The 25,008-nt window shown below is 36.6% G+C and overlaps 3 protein-coding genes across 4 annotated transcripts; 1 reads left to right on the top strand and 2 right to left on the bottom strand.

Moving 5' to 3' along the window:
- The first annotated feature begins 1,240 nt into the window (after positions 1 to 1,240).
- Positions 1,241 to 15,709, top strand: LOC120009189. 2 transcript variants are annotated; one of them, XM_038859661.1, is made up of 20 exons: positions 1,241 to 2,858; positions 7,901 to 7,986; positions 8,122 to 8,505; positions 8,681 to 8,764; positions 8,873 to 9,250; positions 9,997 to 10,057; positions 10,696 to 10,800; positions 10,831 to 10,840; positions 10,997 to 11,130; positions 11,206 to 11,454; positions 11,562 to 11,809; positions 11,917 to 12,147; positions 12,240 to 12,461; positions 12,576 to 12,629; positions 12,856 to 12,921; positions 13,017 to 13,157; positions 13,244 to 13,297; positions 13,966 to 14,025; positions 14,159 to 14,557; positions 14,657 to 15,709. In XM_038859661.1, the coding sequence occupies exons 1-20, from the start codon at positions 1,637 to 1,639 to the stop codon at positions 14,816 to 14,818; spliced, it is 4,350 nt and encodes a 1,449-aa protein (XP_038715589.1). In that variant the 5' UTR covers positions 1,241 to 1,636; the 3' UTR covers positions 14,819 to 15,709. The 2 variants fall into 2 exon arrangements, with proteins under 2 accessions (XP_038715589.1, XP_038715588.1); XM_038859660.1 differs by having other exon boundaries at positions 10,696 to 10,840.
- Positions 15,710 to 16,341: 632 nt separating this feature from the next.
- LOC120008662 lies at positions 16,342 to 17,170 on the bottom strand. The gene is made up of 2 exons (XM_038859052.1): positions 16,576 to 17,170; positions 16,342 to 16,430 (listed from the first exon to the last, which is right to left on the bottom strand). The coding sequence occupies exons 1-2, from the start codon at positions 17,168 to 17,170 to the stop codon at positions 16,342 to 16,344; spliced, it is 684 nt and encodes a 227-aa protein (XP_038714980.1).
- A 2,056-nt stretch (positions 17,171 to 19,226) lies between these two features.
- LOC120009693 (vacuolar protein sorting-associated protein 9A-like) lies at positions 19,227 to 24,488 on the bottom strand. The gene is given in 6 exon segments (XM_038860377.1): positions 19,227 to 19,667; positions 19,670 to 20,248; positions 21,055 to 21,234; positions 21,835 to 22,005; positions 22,758 to 22,905; positions 24,262 to 24,488. Coding segments are annotated over 6 exon segments (1,467 nt in total). The 5' UTR covers positions 24,354 to 24,488; the 3' UTR covers positions 19,227 to 19,370.
- Between the last annotated feature and the right edge of the window lie 520 nt (positions 24,489 to 25,008).

Here is a 25,008-nt window from a genome sequence, read left to right as displayed (position 1 = left end):
TACCTTAGTGGGTGTGGATGGGGCCACACACTAAGAAATTTCCACTGCATTAAAAAAATCTCCCACAATGTCAAATTAGGCTATAAAACATATATAGAAAACATAGAATATGGAATTATGAAATCAAAGGAATATTTACCTACCATTTCTAGAATTTTTTTAATTTTTAATTTTATTTTACCCAATCACCAACTAAAAAAGAATTATGCCAAATTATGCAATAAAAACTTGTACGGAAAACATGTAATAGGAAAATTAGGCATTGTATGTTAAAATTATATTCGTACCTTAAAAAACAAAATTATATAAGAAAAAAATATTTCAGATATAGTATTTTTTATTTATTTCATTGAGACATTTAAAATTTTTATAGGGCCAAATGACCGTTAGGTATTTTTTAAAAAATTTACAAACTATTTTAAAATTTAGGCTATAAAAACATGTATAGAAAACATAGAATATAGAATTATGAAATAAAAGGAATATGCACCTTCCATTTTAGATCTTTTTTATTTTTATTTTTATTTTCAACCCAATCACCAACAAAAATACGCAATAAAAACTTGTATGGAAAGCATGTAATAGGAAAATTAGGCATCATATGTTAAAATTATATTCGTACCTTATAAAACAAAATTATATACGAAAAATATTTCAGCTATAGTATTTTTTATTTATTTCATTGAGACTTTTAAAATTTTTATAGCGCCAAATGACCGTTAGGTATTTTTTAAAAAAATTAGGCTATAAAAACATGTATAGAAAATTAGAATATGGAATTATATAATGAAAGGAATATTTACCTTCCACTTTAGATTTTTTTATTTTTAATTTATTTTCAACCCAATCACCGACTAAAAAAGAATTATATCAAAATATGCAATAAAAACTTGTATGGAAAGCATGTAATAAGGAAATTAGGCATCGTATGTTAAAATTATATTCTACATCAGAAAACAAAATTATGTACGACAAATTATTTAACCTATAGTATTTTTTGTTTATTTCATTGAAACTTTTATAATTTTTACAACGCCTAATGACCGTTAGGTTTTTATTTTTAAAATTTATCAACTATTTTAAATTATTCCTTTTATTTTTTTATTACCTAACCAGTGACCCAGTAGAATCCGAAATGGGAAATTGACCTGGTTGATGCTGGTTCCTATATTCGGACCCCACGTACATGAATTGGCGCACCCACACCAAGTCATCGTTCGTATTGCGTCACAACCATATTCTAAACCCAATTAAAAAACAAACCGTCCTCTCTGCCTGCGACTCTCTCTCTTCAGCCCTCGAAAGCGAAATTGAACTGCGCCAAAGAAAAAGCAACCGCTCTAAAAAACAAAACGGATCCGAAAGAAGACGAATCAGAATAACTGAAAGCCGTAACCCTAGGAGGAGCTTATCCTCTCTCTTTCGCCGGTGGACGTGAGGACTGGAACAATTAGATTAGGTTTTTGGAATTAGGGTTTGGTTTAGGTTTTCAATTAATTTTTTTTTCTTTGCGCCATAGTTGTGAAGAGAATTGGACAATAGACGGATTTGAAACTAGGTTTTCGGTTTAGGGTTGAGTGGTCTAGGTTTCGGTGATGGAATGCGCAATTGATGGTGCCCCTAGCTGGTGTCGCTGATGACTGGATGCCCATGCCACCAACGGACGATTATGATGGGCACTGGTGGGGACGAAGGTTGTTGCACCGAGGAAAAGCCTTGCCTACCGACTTCTGGGGTTCTGGTGACCACTGTGGCGAACCAACTAGCAACAAAGAATCCCACTTCAGTAGGGGTTGATTTGTTTTCCCAAGCACGAAAAGCACTAAGCCAGCGTTCCCCTCTCGATGTCCCTGAGGACGGGCCTGCTTCAGCTTCTAGTATAATTACTTTGCCTAGTAGGTTGGCCAGCTGGTTGAAGCCGCCTGATAGTAGAAAGAGGCGCAAAAAGGGTCACTCTGGTACTGACAAGAAGTCTTCCCGGGCTGGTGGTAGGTTTCGTGGGGCCAATTTTTGGGATGATAAGGAGGTGTATTTCAGAGACTTGACGTTGCCTGATATCGATGCTTTGTACAAGGTATCTTCACTTAGTTCTCTAGCTTCTAGGAAGTGTTTTTTGATTCCGCATTTAGGGAATGGGATGGTTGCAAATGTGGAATGCATTGAGACAACCAATGTGGGTAATGGGAATGGGTTTAGAACAGAAGAAAATAGCCAGGACCAGCAGTCTGTGGAAATCAACAGTATATTAGCTGAATCCTTGGATAAGGAAGATGGAAAGAATTGTTCTGCAGGAGATTCAGCTGGCAGTTTTGAGTGGATTTTAGGAAGTAGGAATAGGATTTTGTTGGCATCAGAGCGCCCCTCTAAGAAGAGGAAACTTCTAGGTGGTGATGCAGGGTTGGAAAAGGTTTTGGTTGGTCATCCTTGTATGGGGAACTCATCTTTATGTGACTTTTGCTGTAGTGGGGACATGGGTAACGAGTCAAACCAATTGATTGTCTGCAGTTCTTGCAAGGCTACTGTTCATCACAAATGTTATGGTGTAGAAGAGGTTGTAAATGACTCTTGGTTGTGTTCTTGGTGTAACTGTAAGGGTGCTAGTTGTGGCTCATCGAACCCCTGCGTACTTTGCCCGAAGCAGGGTGGTGCTTTGAAATCTGTTGATAAGAGGGTAAAAAATGATGGATGCGGGGAGTTCGCTCACTTGTTTTGTTCTCTCTGGATGCCCGAGGTCTATATAGAGGACTTGACGAACATGGAACCTATTATGAACATGGGAGAAATAAAGGAAACCCGGAGGAAATTAGTGTGTAGTATATGCAAGGTGAAGTGTGGCACATGTGTTCGGTGCAGTCATGGTATGTCTTGTGTTTCTTTAATTTATTTCAATTTCCATTCTGCATTTCCTCTTTTATTGGTGGTATACTAGAGAGTCATTGTAGCAATTCTAACCTGTGGCTTCCTCTGCCTCTTTTAAAATGCAGAGTCAGGGTCTTGTTTTTTCTTACCAGAATTATAGTTGATGTATTTACAACTAGCATTTGTCATGCAATTTTCGTTATTTGTATATCTCATACCTGTTTCAGTAAGTATATTTCTGAGTGGAAGAATGATAACGTGTTTACTTGTGGAACTGTTTTACATTGAAATAAAGGCTTAGGTGGTGTTGAATTTTGAGGTTTTGATGTTTCTATGGATGGATTCTTTTAGTGAATTTCCTCGCGATTGGTGATGCCCTAACTAAGTACAAGTGCTACATTCAAAAAAAGTGTAAGTGCGGTGTACAATTATAGATTCTTTCCCATACACTGTAAAATTCATGTCGCTTGATGCTTTCTACTTAAGATGTTTCTAATCGAAGGTTTTGGATGAAGTCTTCATAATATGTGACAGAGAATATTCATTAGATAGTATCGGGGGGGTCTGCTTGGCAGTGCAAATGTCCCTGCCTTGGACAGGTTCCATGCTATCAAAGATATCTAAAATCGAAGAATATCTCATATTCAGAGCGGGCCAAAATAATTTAGAAAATTCTATTTAAGAATTAGGAATAATTGAAACTCAGTTAATTGACCTGCCTTGGAGATTTTCCATCACATTTAGAATTGGAAGTGTGGTGGGAAGCAGTTAATGGAAACTTCTGAAGATTATGGTGAAGGGAATTTATTCCCTCTAAGTGATGTGCAGTTCTCATAGTTGTTAAGTTCTGTATTGTCGAGTCTATTGATATTTATTAATTTGTTGATATCATATTGTATCGTGTATTTTGTAATGTTATTATGGGTACTTCTTAGAACTACTACATTAGTGTTTTATAGTGGGGACTAGAGGTTTGTATATTATGATCTTCCAAAGGCATCATCGCCAACGATGAAGAAAAGCAACATTATGGTAACTGAGACAAAAGCCCAGTTTCTAAAGGGTCAAAGCCAAAGTCTGGTTTTCAATTGGTACTTGTTTTTTTCAGAGGACCATGTTTCAGACCAACAGATGTGAGATGACTTGGTTCTAAATTTTATGATTTTTAATCACGTCCCGCATTCAACCCCTACAACACAAAAGTCTCTCAATCACTCACAGAAATTTTGAAGCAACAAGCCATCCATTAGAGCTCAAAATTGGTACTACATAATCTCTCTCTCTCTCTCTCTCTCTCTCTATCGGATTCTCTCTATAACTTCCACATTAGCCATCAACTGATTTGTCTAATCATCTACATTACGTTCTCTATGTTTAGAGTTCACACTGAAACGAAGAAGGGAGGGAAATATAGTTGCCAATCTTATTTGCATACTATTCTTTTTTTTTGTTTTGTCTTTGAAATCTTCAGACAAAAGAATCTGCATTTCAGTGTTTTGCACGTTTTAAATCGTATCATGCAATACCGTTTCAATTTTGGTACCTTCTAGATCATGGTTGTGCAATATGGTGTGCAAATCGTGAGTTCTTTTACCAATATGATATTAGGCGCATCAATGTGATGTATGCCCTTCCCACCTGTTATTGTACGTAGCAGGCATCATAAGGTTTTACCAACTATGGTAGCTCCAGGGATTTGTATTTTTCAACAATATTGAACTTTCATTACTATTAAAAATTGTTCGAAGGGAAAACCATGTTTGGTTAATGCCTATGTTGAATTTCTATTCCCATGATTTTATCTAGGATTTTACTTGCTGATTTATGTCAGGTCAATTATGGGTTTAATTATGTACCATTGGCATCTGCATGGATACTCACTTAGAATGTGACAAGAGTTTCAAGCGGAAAAAGTAATGAGGGATAGGAGGCATAAATCTACTGTAGCAGAAAAACCTGATAATATTTTTGTTGACAACAGAAATGGCAAATTGTTTAATTGAGAAAAGTGAATCACCATAAACCGATTGATGTTGCATTTATTGATAGTCCCTTAGTGCTATCATATTTGGATTTGTTTCTACTGATATCTTATATTCCTATGTCTGGTTTCTAACATAAACTATGAGAGAAAAATGTTCTGATGAAAAGTGTAGCTTTATTCAAGAGTGAACATCTAGTTTGATGGAGCTGAATATTGGTCGTTTTGGAGGTTGAAGTGTTGCTATGTTTATGATGTTTGAATCTAATTGAGTGTAAATGTATAGTATCTTTGCTGTACTTCCAAAAATATTTTTGCTTGCCTAGCATCTGTTGCAGTGCCCAGTGCTTGAGTGACATGAGTTCTTAATGCCATAAAGCACTTCATGCTTTTCACAACTATGGCTGCCTTATGTATTGAATGTTTGCTTTGCATTTTCTTAATAAAGCTTTAACAGTTACTTCTCTTGCTTTTTATGGTATTTTCTTTGCATAATATCTTTTATTTAGTTGGACGGGATATTTTTTCTTTAGGATGCTATGTATGAGGAACAAGTTTGTCAACGATCTTGTGGCAGGTTGGTAATCAACCACTAGTTTTAAGAGGATTAAACTATCAGGAGCTTTTTTGTAAGTTTCTATTTAGCACAAATTCCTTGTTTGCTTCTTTCAAAAGCTAAATTTTGTTAGAATGCTAGGAGCAGGATTTTCTCCTTAAAATTTTGAATTAGGAAAGAACAACTCTTCGATGGAAACAAAACCTATGGCGCAGTGGTAAGGTTGCATGGAAGCAACCTACAGGCTATGGGTTCAAACCCTTTAAAAAAGGCCTCTCTGCATTAATGAGCGAGTAAGGCTACATGCTTCTTGCTCTTCCCCGTATGCTTCCATTGCGGGAGCCTTGTTCATATGGGTTGTTTACCCTTTAGGCGTTTACTGAATCACATGTGGAAATTTATGTCAATTAATCTTGATTTACATTGAAAATTAAAGGGGTTTAGAATCTGTTTGAGAGTTAGCTGATTGCAAACATTATAAACTAATCACTAAATGCATCTTCAGATAAAAAAGAAATAGCATCTGGTGCACCGTGCACAACTCTCTCCTATGGAGACGGAGTTAGGAAAGGGTGGATGTAAGCAACCTTTTGAATTGCGGAGAGGCTGTTTTTGTAGTTTGAAACTGTGACCTCTAGAGGGGGGGGGGGGGGGGAGGTGAACAAAGCAATTTTACCATTAATACAAGGTTCACCCCTTTCAAGGCTACTTAAGATATGTTTGTAGTTATTGGCATCAATGTTTCCATAATTTTATCTTTCTTTCACTCGATGCACTTGTTGACATTAATGTTCAATTGTTCACTATTAGTTTTATCGTTATGAATTTAAGAGGCCCTCGGTCCTTTGGCCCAATGGTAAGTTTACTATACCGCAACCTAGAGTTCATGGATTCAAATCTTAGTAATAACTTTTGGGCATTGCATAGGTAAGAGTATGCTTGTCTTGCCATCTTGCCTCCAATGCGGGAGCCTTATGCACGAGAGTTATTTACCTTTTATGGATTTGGGAGGGTTTTGGAGCGGAATTTGACCATTGTTGTGCAATCCCAGTGAATCTCACTCGTACTCATTTCATATATGGTTGAGGTGTTTATAACATGATTTTTTAAAATGTTTTTGATTAGTTTTGGAGTTGGATTTATGCCAAATTGTCACAACATTGTTTTCTTCCCAGGAAAGTGATGGAAATTAAAATTAGGCCTTAGGCAGGAACTCGATAGGAACACTATTATTTTTGTATGGCATGAAAAGTGTACAAATAAGGGTTCTAGAACAATGAAAAGGGAAAGTTATTAGTATGTGGCTCTTTTAAGAAAGATTTTAAAATGACCCTGTTCAGCGTTTCGGGTGTGGAAGTAACGGTATGACATGTGAGGGTCAACCTGCTTGATTCTTTTGGAAAGTAGTCAATTTTGAGGATATCCAGGGATTTGACAGATGTATCCATGGTGATGCCTTTAGTTTTTATTTCTATTTTACTAGTGTCTTAAGCCATTTTAAAGTGGTGCTTTATTTTAGATGTGAAAAAGAAGCTAGTGACTTGAGAGATATTGAGGGGATACCCTATAAATCTAACCTTTATTAGGAGTTTCGGAAGCTATAATCCCCTCAAACGATGAAATCAGCATAGTATGAAACATATTTATTGAGAATATTCGTGGGGTTTTTACTGTATAGAAACAGTGCTACTAGTCACCCTATTATGGAAGTATGATGTCTTGATGGGGAGTCTCATGGGCAGTTTGATTCTTACAGCATTTCCTGACCCTACATAAAATTGAAGATGAAGTGAACTTAGTTCAATCGTGTTCCTTTGGATGCGTAAGTTGACATTAATTATTGAACTTTTGATATTTAAACCTTTTGTCTATAATACGGCAAAACTTTGATGAACTCATTTTCAGATTCATGTTACGATGAACAGATGAAGGGTTAGTTGTGGTGGCCGTACTCATCCTTTCTGTAATTCTTGATCACATGTTAAGATTGTTATTATTGCCTGTGTGGTTGTGGATTATTCATGTTAACATGAAACGACAATAGGTCTGTGAACGGTATCTTGTAGGACATGTGTTTTGTAGTCGCTTCTAGAATATATGGTGATAAAAAAGCGTTGTATATAGACTTCCATGCCACACTTTATAGATCAATGAGTCTGTTAAGAGTAGTGTAAGTTAGCTGCTTTTGTTGGTGATCATATTGTCAACATCATTCCATTCCTTATCTATTTCTTTTACGATTCTATAATACCTTAGTTTACTCTCCAGTTTCACTGTATGCTACATCAATAGCTGCTTGAGATTTCCTTTGCTCTTCTATCTTTTTCGGTTTATGTGTATTTCTTATTAACATTAATGATTTAACTGAGGTGCTTAGTATTGGACTATTTGTTGTCTTCGGGTGTGTGTCCTCTTTTTCTGTTCATGCTATTTTCTTTGGTTTGTTGACAAGGTAATCATATTTCCAGTTTTAATGTGCGATTTTTTGGGGTTTCTTTTTTCAGGAGCTTGTAGAATTTCTTTTCATCCTATTTGTGCGAGGGAGGCTGGAAACAGAATGGAGGTCTGGGGAAGTTATGGATGTGAAGATGTATTTCTTTCATCTCTATCTTAGTCATTGTGATTACTTTTCAAAAAGATGCTACCGCTTCTATTTCTATTATAACAACTTGGAGCTGTTATGGAGTTTCTGATGAAATTTGCTATTTATTTTACTGTTTTATAGGTTGAGCTACGGGCTTTCTGCTTAAAGCACTCAGATGGCCTTGGCAGTTCTAGTACGGCACAAGGACATTCTTCTCTTTCTATTAATGGTGATGTGTCTGATACCACTCAACTTTCATTATTGTCGATGAACAAGCTGGATAGCCACAGAAGTGGTGATAACATTTCAGTCCACCAAGGAACTCGTCATTCTCATGATAAATGCAATGATGGAGAATTAGCAGCGTTTGGCTTGTCTGATACCATACTAAAAACTGAAATTGTCTCAGAATCTGCTGATACCCAGCAAGCGAAAAATATGGCTGACATGTCTATGTCAGAGAGGAGAAACAGTGATGATTTTAAGCCATTTGACTGTGTGAATCTTGCGCCGATTCTGAAGAAGGTCTCTCTCTCTCTCTCTCTCTCTCTCTCTCTCTCACACACACACACACACACACACACACATCTCCAGCATTCTCCCCATGTCTTGCAGTATTTGTTCGTGAATATTTAACCATACTCTTTCACATTTATTAACGTTCAGCTTGTTTTGCATCTTACGTTTGCTAATCTTGCAGTTAATTGAACGTGGGAAAGTCAGTGTTAAAGAAGTGGCGTCAGATATTGGCATTCCACCTGATTCATTATCTTCTAAACTTGCTGTAATGAATCAACTCCTATTCTGTTTTAAAGTACTTCAAGCAAGTAAAACTCTTCCTTTTTTGCCTTTTCTTTTGTTTTATTCTGATTTAGTGGTTTTCCTTTTTCAGAATGATAGCTTGGCTCCTCAGCTGCGATTTAAAATAGCTAAATGGCTCAGGAATCATGCATACGTGGGTGTTCTGCAGAAAAATCCGAATGTTGATGTGAAATTCCCATTAAAAGATGAGAATGGAACAGTTGATTCTCCTGATAGTGTAACCGTAACAGAGTCTGGTATAACGGTTCCTGTTGCTGTTAAGTGTATACCTCCTAGGAGAAGAACCAACAACAATATTAGGGTTTTGAGTAATGACAAAGTAATTCCATTCTATGAGGAATTTTTAAAGGAGATTGGGATAGCAACCAATGAGGTTAAAGTAGACGGAGTGGTCGGTGATGAACAAGAAAATTCAAGTGAACGGACCATCACCAATGCTTGTGAAAAGGTAATCTTACATTCTTACCATGTCCCTTTATCTTACTTCAAATCTTCTTGTTATGCTTTGGTTTGTGGTTTGCTTTATTAACTTTTGATAATGTGGTTATATATTTGGTCTTGTTTGTTGGTTGACAGAATTTGCATTCCAGATTTTCAATTGTGCGCTTGTTTATTACTCGTCTTCTTTTTTTTTTCCTTTCAAATAGCACTTCCACATTTTCGTCACCTAATATTTGTCTTTCTAATTTAAAATTGACCTATCTAGCATTTAGGGTCTAGGGTCTTGAAAATTGACTGGTTATGTACAGCTGAAATTTGATTGGTTTGCACGTTATAAATTTAAAACACCAAGGCCCCTGTCAAGGAAGCAAAGTGCGTGTTAGTCAAGCACATTTTGGCCTGAAACAGTCTGTTATCTGTCCTTTTTCCCTTCAAATGATTTATTCTGTACCTGTTTTTTCAAGTTCTCAAATAAGTGAAAATGGGGAACATTATTAATGAGGACCGTAGGTTTTGACAAACTATGCGTTGTTTGAGCTCAAGTTCCCTTGTGCTGATGTCTGTACTCCATATGACACTTGCACCTTTGAGCTCGAGTTCCATTGTGCATGCCTGCTTAATTGTCCTTCTTCCATCATTATCTTATTACAATATTTTTTTTCTCAGTTGTGTGTTTTTTTTATAATAAAAAATTTGCCGTTACCAAGTTTCTGTTTAATGGTGTAACTTCTTTTTCTTCTTTTGCTTGTTTAGAGCTCGTCTAATCCTGATGGATTTCATGATTCTGTGGCAAGTCATTCACCTAAGTCTGAAGGTATGCTTTACTGAATCATTTTCTGATTAGATTCTCATTTGTGTTGTCACATTCTGGTTACCATGATTTTTTTTTTCAAAAAAATCCACAAAAGAAAACGTTCACCATTTGATTTGCATTTTGCATCTAAATGTATACACTGATATAAATCTTCCCTGAAAACCAAGTACAAAAATGTCAAAATTAAAATTATAAGTTAGTCATAGAAGTCCATCGTAGACTTGCATGCAGCATCTTCGTAATCACATTTTTATCCGATAACTGTTAACTTGTTTCAGCAGATCCCTTGCATTAGTATCGGTGCTAAAATGATCACGTCGATGTTACAAAACTACATTGATTATGCTTTATGTTTTTTCTTATGAATGCATGTCGGAACTGATATTTAATTGTGGCTTTTCCCCCCAATTTTTTTGGGAAAACTTCATAGAATGCTGCTATCTCTAATATGCTGGCCCAATTTTGTCTAACCTTCTATGTTTTCCTTTGTTATTGGATGGCAGCCCCGTGGTCTCCATGTCAGTAAAACATTTTTAGCTTTTAAAAAAACATTGTTTATGTTGTGGTGCAGCTCAATTTTGAGTTTTTGTATAATGCCATTATTTGTTTCTTTTGACAAATGTAGAGTATTTCTGCAGATGTTTCAGGTGAGCCATCAAATGGAAACTTACAAGCACTTAGTCAGCCCAAGGTAGCAGCTGTTCCTCAGCCGGATATTCTAGGGAATGGCAATCAGGGAAGTCTTGTTTGTGCAAATGGAAATTCAGTTGCCATTGATCTCATGTAAGATTTTTATATTGTGCGGACTTTTCTTTTCCCCTATATTGCATGTTTGGACCTCTGAAAAGCTTCTTTTTCCTTTTGTTTTTTAGGTACTTATTTTAAAAGTGTGGTTCAGTAGTAAATTTTCTTGAATTTCTGCATTTTTTTGTGCCGCAGAAAGATGGGAGCAGCTTCTAATTGTTACATTCACCCCTACATCAGTAAGAAGTTGCATATGCATAGTGAATTGTTTCTAAAGAACACAGACTATGAAGTTGAAGGTAGAAGAGATAGGATGTATGATTTTGATGGTAAAGTTTCTTCCTTGCCCTGTCCTTTTTGTATGTTCCTTTGTTGTTTATCTAATTGAGAGTTCACTCTTGCAGATCCAAAGCCGGAAAGAAGATCTCGTCTGGAAGAATCTTCCCATGCCAGTGCCTGCTGTAATCGCCAAAATCAATGTTCAGATTGCAGCGACTTGATTTTCCAATTAGATAGGGCAAAGTTAGAAGAGCTTGCTGAGGCTAGGGAAGTTGGACCTCTAGAGCTGTGCCCTAGAGATGAAGTTGAAGGGGAAATTATTTATTTCCAACACAGATTGCTCGGGAATGCAGTTGGAAGAAAGAGCTTCACTGGTCTCTTCGTTTCCTTTTTCTGTGACATTTGATGGCTACCACTTTACTTGTTTGCATGTGGGTACATATGAGCTTAATGGTTACTTTTCTATGATTTGTTATTGCAGATGGTTTAATTCATAAGGTTGCTGAGAGCATATCACATGAAATTGATGTGGCACATAGCCAAAGTTGGGATGCTGCGCTTGTTAGCCAATATCTCTGTGACCTTAGAGAAGCAAAGAAGCAGGGTAGGAAAGAAAGAAAGCATAAAGAAGCCCAGGCTGTGCTAGCTGCTGCAACTGCTGCAGCTGCTGCTTCATCTAGGTTTTCATCATTTAGAAAAGATGCATTTGATGAGTCTGCTAATCAGGAGGTACTTTTTTTTTGATGAGTTAGTTTCTTTACCTGATGGAAATTTCCTATGGAATCATTGTTCACACTGTTTATTGTTGTTACAAATAATATTTAACTTCGTTGCAGAATTTGATGAAATTGAATAACTCTAGTGGAAGGATTGGCACTTCTTCTCAGTTGATGCCTCGGCCAAAGGAGACACTTTCAAGGGTGGCTGTCCCAAGAATTTCAACCGAAAAGTATTTTGATTATGTTCAGTCTGTTTCAGATTTTTCCAAAGACCATCCTAGATCATGTGACGTATGCAGAAGATTTGACACAATGCTGAACCCTATCTTAGTGTGCTCCGGTTGCAAGGTTTTTAACCTGTGCATTGTATCTTACTTTTGGATTTTATGCTATCTTTTTGGTTGTCTGCTTTCAAGGCTAACAAAGTGTTCTGCTAACAGGTTGCAGTACATTTGGATTGCTATCGTAGTTTGAAAGAATCTAAAGGTCCATGGTTCTGTGAATTATGTGAATCATTGTTGCCATCCAGATGCCCTGGAGATCCTACGGTCAATTTTTTGGAGAAACCCTATTTTGTTGCAGAATGCGGTTTATGTGGTGGCACTACCGGTGCTTTTAGGAAATCTTCTGATGGTCAATGGGTCCATGCCTTTTGTGCAGAGGTGAATTATTATATTTGTTTGTTTGTTATATTAATACTTTTGATAATATCATCTTCTGGGCAACCTGTGCTCTTCTGTTGAAAAATGCTATTGAATCTTGTTTTTTTTTCTTAGTGGATCTTTGAATCAGCATTCAGAAGAGGACAAGTAAATTCTGTTGAAGGAATGGTATGTGCCTGCCATAACTGGTGGTGATTCTGATACTTACTGCTAAGCTACAATAAATTGTGTCAGAACTTTTAATTGTTTAGTTGACTTATTCTGTTATTTTACTAAATGGATAAATTAATTCAGCGTGAAGCATGATACAATTCAATTATCATTTTTCATTTTGAGCTAAAGAGTAAGCATTCTACAGTCCCTTGTAATTTTTCCTCTATGTTGTGGAATCCAGGAGACACTTACAAAGGGGGTTGACACTTGTTGTATCTGTCATCACAAACACGGTGTTTGTATAATGGTGAGGTTTTCCATCATCTGTATTGTTTCATCAAATTGTGTTCATAGCATAATTCAATTATTAAATTGTCTTTTTTATGAATTCATCCTCTGCAGTGTAACTATGGTCACTGTCGGACCACATTTCATCCATCGTGTGCTAGAAGTGCTGGCTTCTACATGAATATTAAGACTAGTGGTGGCAAGTTGCAACACAAGGCTTACTGTGAAAAACATAGCTTGGAACAAAGGACAAAGGTCTGGCTGTCATATGTGCATATGAAGTACTCTCGATTCTGTAGTTTCTTTCCATTACTTCTTATTGTGCCACTTGACTTGCATAGGCTGAGACTAAAAAACATGGACTTGAGGAGTTGAGGAGTATCAAGCAAATCAGGGTGAGGGTTTTTCTATCATTGTTTGTTTTATTAAGGCACCAAGCATGGCAATCAGCTGTCTATGAAACTATCAAAACCAGACTCTACTTAGTCGAAAATCCTGCAATTCCTCTCTCCCCAGATCATCCAAACAATACACCTTGGAAGCAGCTGAAAAATAACCCACAAAATTGTTGTTAGATAGTACCTACTTATCATGTTAGATGTGGTGCCAAAATTTGTCTGAAAACCCCAATTACCATGTTAACGTCTCCTGTGGAATCGTTCTTGACCCCAAATTGTTTGGGAGCAGAGCTTTGAAAACAACGATGATGGTTGGGACTGTCACTGTGGGTGCTTTTTGTTTATGTCCCTAGTAGTGGAATTTTGGGCGAAGTCCTGGTTGTGGATCTGTGTTCATGCCTTGTAAAGTGGCTAGTATTATAGAATCTCTTTTGCATTATGATTATGGGATTGCTTCCATGTAACTTCTGGCATTGGGGTTATTTTTTGAGGGTGACATTTACTAAAGTTGAATGCATTTATTATGGTGAAATCTTCTCTTGTTTGTGGAAATTCTCCTCTAGTAGTTTTTATACATTTAATTTATGGTTATATTACAGTTATTTTCCCACATTTTGCATTGGCTTGTTTAATTTTAATCGTCTGATTTATATGCCCTTTGTTAGGTCGAGTTGGAGAGATTACGCCTTATCTGTGAGAGAATTAGCAGACGCGAAAAGATAAAGGTAGATGTTTGGACTAATTGGTTCATGCCAATGCATCTCAATTTTAATAGCCAATCATCTTAAAATGTAATGCTTGGATTTGTGTGAGAAGAACTTATAATGTGAGAACGTGCTCTCTTGTGAATGTTTGCAGAAGGAGCTGGTTCTTTGTTCACATGACATACTTGCCTACAAAAGAGACCACGTTGCTCGTTCTGTGCTTTCTTGTAGTCCCTTTTTCCTTCCAGATAGTTCAGAATCAGCTACAATATCCCTCAAAGGCCACACAGAGGATTACAAATCTAGCAGTGAAGCAATCCAGCGGTCAGATGATATAACTGTCGACAGCACACTTTCTTTTAAGAACTTCATCAAGGTTCCTGTATCCAGGGACACTGACCAAAAGAGAGATGACAGCTCCTTGTCCCAAAATATATTTACAAGAAAGGCTACAGATGGGGTGCCATTGTCTGGCAAACAAATCCCTCATAAACCTTCTGGTTCATCTCTTAATTCTTTGGATGATGGAGAATGGAGTTCAAAATCAAGAAAGGTCAATACTTGTCCTCCTTTCTTGTCTATTCTCTATCACTTGATATCTGCTTGAATGTGAATGTAATCTAAAATTCTTTAGTGATGTTTCAAATTACAGCTCATCGAAAGTTTTGAAAAAGAACTGGTTATGACGTCAGATCAAGCTTCTATGAAGAATCAACAATTACCCAAAGGATACGTCTACATCCCAGTTGATTGCCTTTCAAAGGATAAAAAGGTCATCCAGGATGATTGTTCCAGTGAGCCTCATGATGGGTAATATCTGCGTTATTGATCTTCTTGATGGAAGTCAACAGCCACCTGCCTGGGAAACTGGTTTCTGCCTGTGGGAGGTTTGCACCTGAGCACCAACCTGAAAAGAAAAAAGAAAAAAGAAAAAAGAAGAAGGTGGTTTGCACCTGAGCAAAAGTGATGAATGGCAGAGTTGATGCAGTGAAAGAACTCCTGTGACAACTTGAATGTGACTATAGGAGTTCCAATCTGGTTTGTGGTGGAAAGTTTTGGCTTCAGTGTTGTATATTCGTTGTGATATTAACTAGTGAATGAGGTTTATTCTGCAGCTTGTTCGTAAAGTGGCTCATGGTCAGTTGCAAGGATGGAAGGGTATCCCTGCTGTGCTTGGTCTGTAGAGTTGGTGTATATATCCTCATTCTTATCACTTCTCACAGAAATGCACTCAATGTAACATTGATGATGGTGCTTTTAGATAACCTTTTTCTGTTGTGACCTTATTTACTTTATTTTTTAGCTAATGGATTACAGATTTAGGAGGTGTGCAGATGTTCTTTGTCTTCCATCAAACTCTGTTCCTGTTGCTAGTTATCCTGGATGTAGGATCCCAGGGTGATCGGGCTCAGATCTCTGATATGCGACAATGCGCTTCTGTTCATTGCTCGGAAATCCTGAAACTGATTTCTCAGTTAGCTTTCGCGCCCGACCCCGCCCCTCTCCTTTTTTTGGGTAGTCAGTAGTGTAGTTTTCGAGTGGTGATAAACATAGAAGAGAAATAAAATGATGGGTTCGAATGATCTTATTGGATATGGTCATGGGAACGTTTTACTTCAGTTGTATGTTAGATCATAAAACAATGAAGATGAGTGTTTCATATTTTGGAAAGATATTTATGGAACGAAATTCAGCCGATTCGTTCTGTGGATTGTTGTCTCCTGATGATTTGTTGTTTAAAGATGTTTAGCCATGGCTGTTGATGAATGTATTTGAATCCATGTTTAAGGGAGATCTTTTTATGGTGGTACCAGTTATTTTTTGCCATTATTGTGTAAATGAAGCTTTGTCCAAAACGCTATCTAGTTTTCTTATGATATATATATGTAGTTTACCCTACAGCGATTATTTTGTTAGTTTGTGATGCTTATACCTTGCATTGTTTTATTGTCTCCCAGAGCATTAACAATTTAGATATACTGTGATTGAAATTCCTATAAATTTCTTATAATTTCGATCCATAAATGGTTAATGGTTTGCGTATTCAATATTTTTCTCCCCCTATAGTTTCAAATATTGCTGACAGACTACTTACATTGTCTTGTTTTATTGTTTTATGGGGTTGTGACTTGTGACATCTGACTATTCATTCTTGTGGTCATGCGTTGGGTTTCAGCCCAACTTATCATGTTGTCTGGGCGTGCGATTTGACGACCTTAGTTTAGATTCACATCGAATGTCCAAAAGACAAACTTATATGGTGTTGTTTTCGACAATATAACCAACACGGATGGGGTGGTTATTTTGGTCGAAATTGTCATCAAACCATCCTGACATTCACAATCTCTGGGAATGTGACTTGTAATCTTTGAATGTAGGAGTCAATTGATGCTGATCTGTACCTGAAACTGCTATCCCAGACCCAGCTGATCAACATACAGAGTAGGTAGATCTAAGTTTCATTTATGCATATTCATGATTAAATTATCACCACCACCACCAAAATGAATAATACAATTGAACAACAAACTATTTGATGTCAATAATATCAAACAGTAGTTGGTTCAATACCATGTCTATTGATTTGAATCTCTTGAAGCCTCAAACTCTGCAATGCAACCCCACCGGATCTCCTCTTCCAAAGACTCTCCGCAGCTCCACCTCCTCCATCTGTTGTTGGTTTCACTTTCCTAATCACAGGCAATGGAGGGTCCATCTCAACTAGATTGACAAACCCAGAATTCTCCTTACCATCAACAATCTTGGGTCCACTTCCACAATTAAAACTCGCTCCTCTTCTTCTGCAAATTCTGTTGTTATTGGTGGTGGGTGTGGCACTGGTACTACTTGTGTTGACACTGTAATTCTTGCTTGAGAAAATCTTCTTGAGCTTGAAATACTTGACAGGGCTGTTGATGTTTTTAGTTGAGACTAAAATTTTGCGAGATGTGTGAAACCCCAAATTGAATTTGTCATTTGGCTTGACCTGACCCATACAATCAATTTTTGGGGACAGAGGATCGTTTGATGATGAAGAAGATCGATCTTTTTTCCATCTGGGTATTGCCACATCTTTGATTGAAGGCCTTGAACACAACATAGGCAGGAATGTGTTCTTGTGATGAAGATGATGAAGAGTTTGGCGATGATTGTATCCATTTCCCATTAAAACAGAGGAACAGAGAACCAGAGAAAGAGAGAGGCAGAGAGGTAAATAAGAAAGAAGAAGAGACCAAGCAGTATTTATTGTGAGTGATGGGTTTTGAACAAAGTTTTGTGGGTTTGTGTGATGGGAATAGTTAATGGCTTAATGCTATTTTGTTTTTTCTTCTTTACTGTGTTTACTGAGTCATCCTACCGATTTAAGTACCCAGTTAATGAAAACCAAAACAGATAATGACAAAACTGAGTTTAATCACGCCACCATTATTCAGATTGAGAAGTAAATGACAATCTTTTTTTTTTGAAATACCGTTCAGAAATATGTTTCTTATTGGAATAGAAGGTTAACACACAAATACCTAATCTAGTCGATTATCAATCGAACTTTGACACGCATATGCCTAACTTAGTCGATTGTTAATCGAATCTTGACACACATATGTCTAATTTAATCGATTGTCAACCGAATAATCTCTCGTTGATAAAGAACCATTATTTTGGTTTGGAATAATACTGAGTCTGTCAAAAAAATTATGCCAAGTTTACACGCTATTGCTTTGCAAAATCATAACGTGGCCCATTCCCCGTCTTCTTTTTTTAAGTTTCTAACTTGCAAAAGAAGAATTAATCTTCGTATAAACTATAAAGTGTTTTTCTTTTTTGTCTTTTTGAATCATTGAGAAGTCAAACCAGATTCAAGTTTTATTTATACTGATCAATTGCCACGTTTCGTTGTTTATCAATCACTTTTTATGGTGGTTTAGGGTTAGGTTTAACTAAAAGTGAGACGGATTTCCCTTTGCGATGGTGTGATGTGTGATGCAGGTAGATGATCATAGGAATAATTCAATTTTTGATCAGGTTCAACTTAATCACTAAATGTTCAAATTTACTAATTTGATAATTCAAATTTGAAAGTTGTTCCAATATGTACTCTCGAATAGGTTTTCGACTATTCGGATAATCAAACTATTACTGATGTGATATAAAAAATAATATAAAAAATTTATCCAAACAGTGAGAAATTTGCTCGTGTGTGTATATTAGAATAATTTTCAACTTTGAGTTATCAAATAGTAACGTGTGAATATTATGTGACTGAGTCAGAAATTAACAACTCTTGTGGTCATCAAAAGTTACATTACATCCGATGATCGTATCTTGACTGCCTATGTCTAACAAGGATGTCACTAAAATTAACTAATTCTCAACCCAAAAAACGTTAAAAAAAAATGTGGAACGTCAATCATGCATAGAACTTGATAATTAAATAACTAGTATATGTTGTGTATGGTGCATACTTAATTGACATTGCAGATTGCGTGGTTATATATATATATTCCACACAAATTATGCCCAACTGATAATGTTGAACCATAATATAGCCCCGGCTGTGGGCCAGTTTTGAGGCAAATTTTTTTTATTCAAATGATCAAATCCAACAATATTTTTTTTTTATTCGAAACAAAATTCAAATTAAAAAAGCATAAGAGACATATTTCGAAGGTCTACAGCATTAGTCTGTGTTTTTATAATCGAGAACGACATCATACAGTCCTAAATCTTAATATCACTTTGCAAAATCACAATACAAAATCCACAGTAGTTTTATTCAATATAAATATTCCTACTTGCATAATCAGCAACAAGACAACATACCGGACTTGGAAACAAGGAAAGTCCATTGAACTATGATTCATCTTTTCCTTCTTGTTTTCCTTTCATCCATTTTCAACTGGCATATTAAGTCTACTAAGTAGTAAGCTTTCTTTTCGGTGGAAGGCCAGATTTACAGCAAATGCCAGAGCTTCCACATGAGTCAAGCCTGTAGAAGCTCTTATGAAGGGGCTGAACAAACCACATTTCCTAGATAAATTGTCCAGCTCTAGTTTGTCACATCAATCTTACCTACAATAATATGTGAGAAATGCTCGGGAGAACTTTAGAACATTTCTGAGGCAGGATGAAAAGACAGGCATGGCTGCCTCCAGATAAAATATGGGGATAAAAACAAAGGTAAATAAAGAGATCACAGATAGAATATACTTGAGAATAATTAAGAAACCATTGGGATCTGTTACTCCATTGTTACGGTGACCCAATACTGAAAATTTTCTTTTCATGAAAGGAAAAGGGAAAGCAAAAAATCTCCATGGCTTCATGCATTGGAGATCCAAAACATTATTCATCATAATTATGGAGAGCTATGACAGGGAAGTACCATTATGTCCCTCATCTCTAAGCGGCGTTGCCTCATCTGGTGAAAACGTTGATTCGACATTCCCTTCATCAGTACCTGTACGTCTCCTTGCATTCGAATCTAGTGGTGGCATTGCCTCATCCTTTGAAGTATTGGAATCAGTATTTCTTTCATCCTGAAGAATACCCGTATCTTTTTGCAATCCATCTTTCTGCTCTACTGCTCCCGAATCTTCAATTTTCTTCTCACTTTCAGCATGCAGGATTTGAGTATGCAAACTCGAAGGGGAGATGAAGTTGCATGGCCCAACCCCTTGGAAAGACAAACATACTTGAAGACAAGCTGCTTATAATTATTTAGGAGATCTTCTACATCATTAATTGTCAGATCACCAACATGGGCAAACAAGAATGGGTACTCCCGAAAGACTTGGCTTGCTTGATCCTCCTTCAAAAGCATAGACACTCCTTTATTCTCCAAATCTGATAGGGAGGGAACTTTGTCCATCAGTGATTGATCTTTAGCAGATGGTATCTCCTTACTTGCCATTGTTGTTGCAGATTCCTTCCCCTTCCCAAAATTCTGACGTTGATGCTTGGATTCAACAAGTTCACCACTCTTAGTCTGTCCTGCAATTTGATTTAATTGATCAGACAGACCATCTATATCGGATGAGAGGCCAGACAGAAGAGCTCGAGCGGATTCCATATTTTTCTCAAACTCAGCTTCCTCCATTGAAAGGGCATTTGCATCAATGTTAGAGATGAAAGACTCAGCGGATAGCATGTTCGTAAAATAATACGATGCTTCCGCAACTAATCGGGATTGACTCCGGTACCTCTGGATATACAACAGATTTGAGTGCAGTTGTGGAGGATTTGCCTGCATAAGTTTAGCCATGAAAACAGCATTTTTAATACAATTACATAGTGTACTGCAGATCATATTCTATATCAAAAAGAACAAAAGAAAAACCAAAGAAATGAGAGCAAATAAATCAGGCTATTCCTTCAGAAGCTAATGATTTTATTCAGTATTCCATACTTAAAATACTGAATCCAACATAAATTAATTTGCCCTATAACAGGCCAAAGGTTACTAACTGCATGCTGCCAATTCATTTTGTTATATACCATGACCTCTCCATGTCAAGTATAAAAGCAGTTGATGATATAATACTAGCAAAAATCTGGAGAGTAGTATGGTTTTTCATTTACATACCCCCAAGCATTTTTTTTCAAAAGCCAGAAAGTTGAAAGACAAGTCACAACTGGCGGCACACCATAACTTAACTTGGTGGCATGTAGTCAGCATAAAGGGAAATAAATTTCTCACACCTCCAACCTTAGCTCAGTTGGTATAGTGGAGGACAGTGGTGGGTTCAAAACACTAGAAATAACAAATGAGAGAAGAAATGTTTATATGCACATAGAGACTTTGCAAGGGCTTGAAATTCAGGAACTATTGAATTTTTTTAATTAAAAGTGTCTATTACCAAGTTTATTTAGAACAAAGCCACAGCTGACAGAGGTATATTTATACAGTTAACTCTAAACAAATTAAGCAATGATGCTATAACAGAAACCCAAAGACGAGGACAGAGTAATTTAGTTCAAATACTTCTTTTTATGGCTAGAAAAATAGAATGCTACAAGTATATTAATATTCATGCATCATCTCAGTCGTACCTTTATTGTGACATAGATTAAGACAGGAAGAAATTCATCTGCTCCAGGAGGATTCTCATTTGAAGCAATAGATGCATTAAGAAGTAAGTTACTGATAACTTTACAGCAATTGAGGATGCATACAAGCTTGTCTCTAGGTGCCTTGTACATATTGATCTTTTGTAGCTCTTTTTGTGCAAGCTTTCAAGATAAAAAAAAAATGCAGGCAGTTAGACTACATCCAATAAATGAAGAAGTGACACTCACTAATAGAAACATTATGTCCAAGCCACAATAATGGGAAAGGGGGAACGTGTCAATTAGATAGCCGAGGTAACAGTAGCTTGAATGTGTTTACACTTTACAGTCCAGAAATTTACAATTCAATATGAGAGAGAGAAGGAAAAAAAATCAAACCAGATAACTTGTGACTTATCATACAGATTAAATGGAAGTACAGTAACTAAAAATTGAATCTTCTTTCTTGCATGAGTTAAAATTTACTTAGAAATGAACTGATTGAGCTAGAGAAAAATTATAATGTCAAATAGGAGACAAATTATACTTGAGCAACAATAAAATGAACCATTGTTTGTTTTTAAAAAAATAAAAGAGTAACCCACCAAAAGTACATAAAAGACAAATTCTAAAATGTACAAGAATATCAAGGATTCCTTGAAAAGATCAAAATGAGAACTACACAAGCAAAAATGCCGTTATTCTGACTAAGAATGTGGCAGCCTAACCCTCAAGTTCAAGAAAACATGGGGAAAGTCACACAAATGTGAATATTCAACTTACCAGCCATGATGTTTCATTTTGAAAATTTGGTTTGATATCCAAATTTTCTGGCCTGATAAACTGTTGAATCAGGGCCATCTTCTCAGACAGTTGCTCATCAAGCTTTACATCATCTGGAAGTGAAGCAAATACACGAGTAAATAACTTTGTCATGACATACTTCTCGAGTCCCTGTATTCAAAAGAAAGCAGAGTAAACATAACATTTCCCAGTCTCTCGAACGGAGGTAGAGAGCCCTTATACATATGTTTTCACTCACTTTAAAAACTTGTATATGTACAATTGCACATTCTCTTCAGTGATCTGCATCTCTTTGTTGGATCAGCTTTATCTAAGTCCTTTTAAGTAAACTATTGTTATGAGGCACGCCCCACTAACCACACACACTACTTGGTGAATTGTTATCATCAGAAAATGTAGAACTAAAAGGGCCATAGTTTGTGGAGAACTTCTTCTGGTATGTAATTTTACAAAAATAAATGTAGCAAGGCTTGTAAGGGCAAATGTTCTCAAATAAGTTTTCAGCCATTTGTTATTTAGTTTTTTGGCGTAACTTGTTTTGGATTACATTAATGTCATAATTTCATAGCTACTTGAACTGCATGAACAAGAGTTGAAGGATCAAAATTCTCAATAGCCAATTTCTACATAAATTCTTAAAAAGGTAAACAACTCCCATGCACAAGCAGTGAGTGGGGTCAAAGATAGGAAGGATATACGCAGACCTTACTCCCACATAATATGTAAAGAGGTTATTTCCTTTTGTTTCAGAGACACATACATAAATGATGCAACCATATACACATAAATTTGCATAAACATAGATTCAGGAATTGAATAATTGATATAGGCAGAAACGTAGAAACTATCACAAGAATCCAGAAACAATATGTACATTTTTAGGTATAAGCCCAGTGACTCACTTCTCCAGCACTCTCAAGCTCCTCCTCGGAGCAACCAGCCCATAAAGGGTGAGCCTTGAAAGCTGCCTCCATATTGGCAAGGAAATCTTGCACCGCAGCGCTGTCTCTTTCAGGATCAGGAGCATGGTTTGAAAATGATACGATAAAACTGCCAAAAAGAACATGTCACACGCAGAATCTTACAATGCCGCCTTTATGTATAAATATAAAGTGTTATCCCCTAAAAAGAAGACATAACAAAAAGAATGACCCTTGCAGAAGTAAATCCAAGTCTGTCCCAACCTGAACATTTCCTTTTGGCAAGGAAAGTACATACAGCTGCCATCGAGCAAAAATCACATCAGTGGTAAAAGCTATGGCATAAAATCAAATCAATAGCCAAATGTACATTGCGTTGACAACTTGGCATCGCTCCTTATCGTATGGCTCAAATGATGTAAGTAAGTGTAGTAATTAATTTATATAAATATATAAAAAACAAGTTTTAAATCTTGCTCAAAAGGTGGACAGACTCACGTAACTCAGCCATTCCTCTACTGGTAACAAAACTACATCACCACTTTCAAATGTTCACATCTTATGCAAATTTAGGTTTCTGCGTCAAAAAGAATTGAAATGCAAATCCTGCTCCAAGAATGTCAACGCAATCATTGAAGTGGCAACAAACTTCTATCTTTATAAGTAACCTAATTCAAAACGTGAAACCACCAAAATCAAGTAGAGAATGGAATTTCAACTCTCTTTCATCCCAATGTCAGCCTGCCTAAAATATATTGCAGAAAACATCATCATTTGAAATATCTATCTTCAAACAGTAGAACTCTTCCACTTCCAGATTCGCATTCCCAAACTACGAAAAATTCGTCTTGCAAATTCAGAACACCTCTTTGCTTTGGGACGGAACCAAGTGATAAAAGTAGTTAAAAAGGAACATTTTAATAGCTTTCCAAATACCATTTTGTCTAACTGCACCTTAACCACAAATAATTAGAAGTATAATAATTAACTCAATACACCCTTATGTAGGTTCGTCTTCCTTAGTGAACATACTAAACACATTCCAGTAATCAGATATATGGGCAGCATCCAAACAAACTAATAAAGCAATTGAATAAATCACATTCCTCACTTCTAATACGAAGACTTGCCCTTAGTATCCTTTTTGGCGTTTAATCGAACATATAGCAACCGATTAAGAACCTCATAAATACGCCAGGCTTCTATATTGGCCACTACAACTAGATTCAGAGATCAGAGATAAGATTATCAAACACACGAACTGATTCCACCACATAATGGGTCAATTGAACAAATCGCATTCCATCCTAGAAATTTAAAAGTCTCGAGAAGTAAAACTAGTATCATTGACTTCAGCTCCGGAATCCAAATTTTGACAAACACAAATAGCTAACAACCCAAGGGAATCTAAACACAAGAAAATCCAATAGGTCTGCACAATACAAAAGGGTGGAGAGGAAGTAGATAAATAAAGTCAGAGAGAGACCTTTTGATGGATTTCACAAAATCAGCGGCAGAAGGCTGGCGCATGCGTTCTAGGAAGTCGTGGAGACCTAAGAAGACGTCTGTGTTATCCATTACCCTTCTGATCGCCTTATCGGTCGGAGGTCCAACTTTACTCTCTGAGTGGAGGAGAAAGCGAGGGCGGAGAAGGAAGGAGTTGGAAGCATGTGAAGGAGGTAGAAACGAATTTGGAGATAAAGGTTAAAAAAAAAAAAAAGGAAAGTAAAAAAATAATAAGAACACGAAAAATTGTACGATAATTTCAACGTGTAAACCCATAGAATTGTCCGAAGAGAGAGTACTATGTAGTTGTGTGGAGTGGGCCGGCCGTGCTGACATGGCCCACAGTCAAGTCCAGAGGTTTTGTGGGTCGAACAGGCCTGCACGTCACAGCCCGGCACCCTTAGGACTCAAGGGGCGGCCTCCCGACCTTCTTTTAATGAAAAATTGATTTTTTTTTGCATTAATGCAACGTCTCAAAACACATGTACTGATGTAACCATTACATCACAATATTTTTTTGTGATATATATTCTCCTATTTTAACAATTAAAATATTTTTTAAATCGAGAAGGGCCAGCCCGTAATAAGCTGGGCCGGAAACCCCAGCCCTTGAAGAGGTGCTGGCTCTTAAGGGTGTTTGCGTTCGTTTTCAGTCCAATTTTTTATTTTTATTTTTCCATAACTTTAACCAATCAAAAGGTCTGTTTTTTTCGATTTGGTTAAATTT

The sequence above is a fragment of the Tripterygium wilfordii genome, chromosome 11, assembly GCF_013401445.1.
Source record: "Tripterygium wilfordii isolate XIE 37 chromosome 11, ASM1340144v1, whole genome shotgun sequence".
In the NCBI taxonomy this organism is placed as follows: Eukaryota; Viridiplantae; Streptophyta; class Magnoliopsida; order Celastrales; family Celastraceae; genus Tripterygium; species Tripterygium wilfordii.
Note: the sequence above shows the minus strand (reverse complement) of the source record. Positions and strands in the feature narration are given on the sequence as shown.

Coding starts and splice junctions, on each gene's coding strand:
- LOC120009189 (XM_038859660.1), top strand. CDS start 1,637: ATGACTGGATGCCCATGCCACCAACGGACGATTATGATGGGCACTGGT. Junction 9,251..9,996: donor TCACCAATGCTTGTGAAAAG/GTAATCTTACAT, acceptor TTGCTTGTTTAG/AGCTCGTCTAATCCTGATGG. Junction 11,810..11,916: donor ATGAGTCTGCTAATCAGGAG/GTACTTTTTTTT, acceptor ACTTCGTTGCAG/AATTTGATGAAATTGAATAA.
- LOC120008662 (XM_038859052.1), bottom strand. CDS start 17,170: ATGGGAAATGGATACAATCATCGCCAAACTCTTCATCATCTTCATCAC. Junction 16,431..16,575: donor GATTCAAATCAATAGACATG/GTATTGAACCAA, acceptor TATGTTGATCAG/CTGGGTCTGGGATAGCAGTT.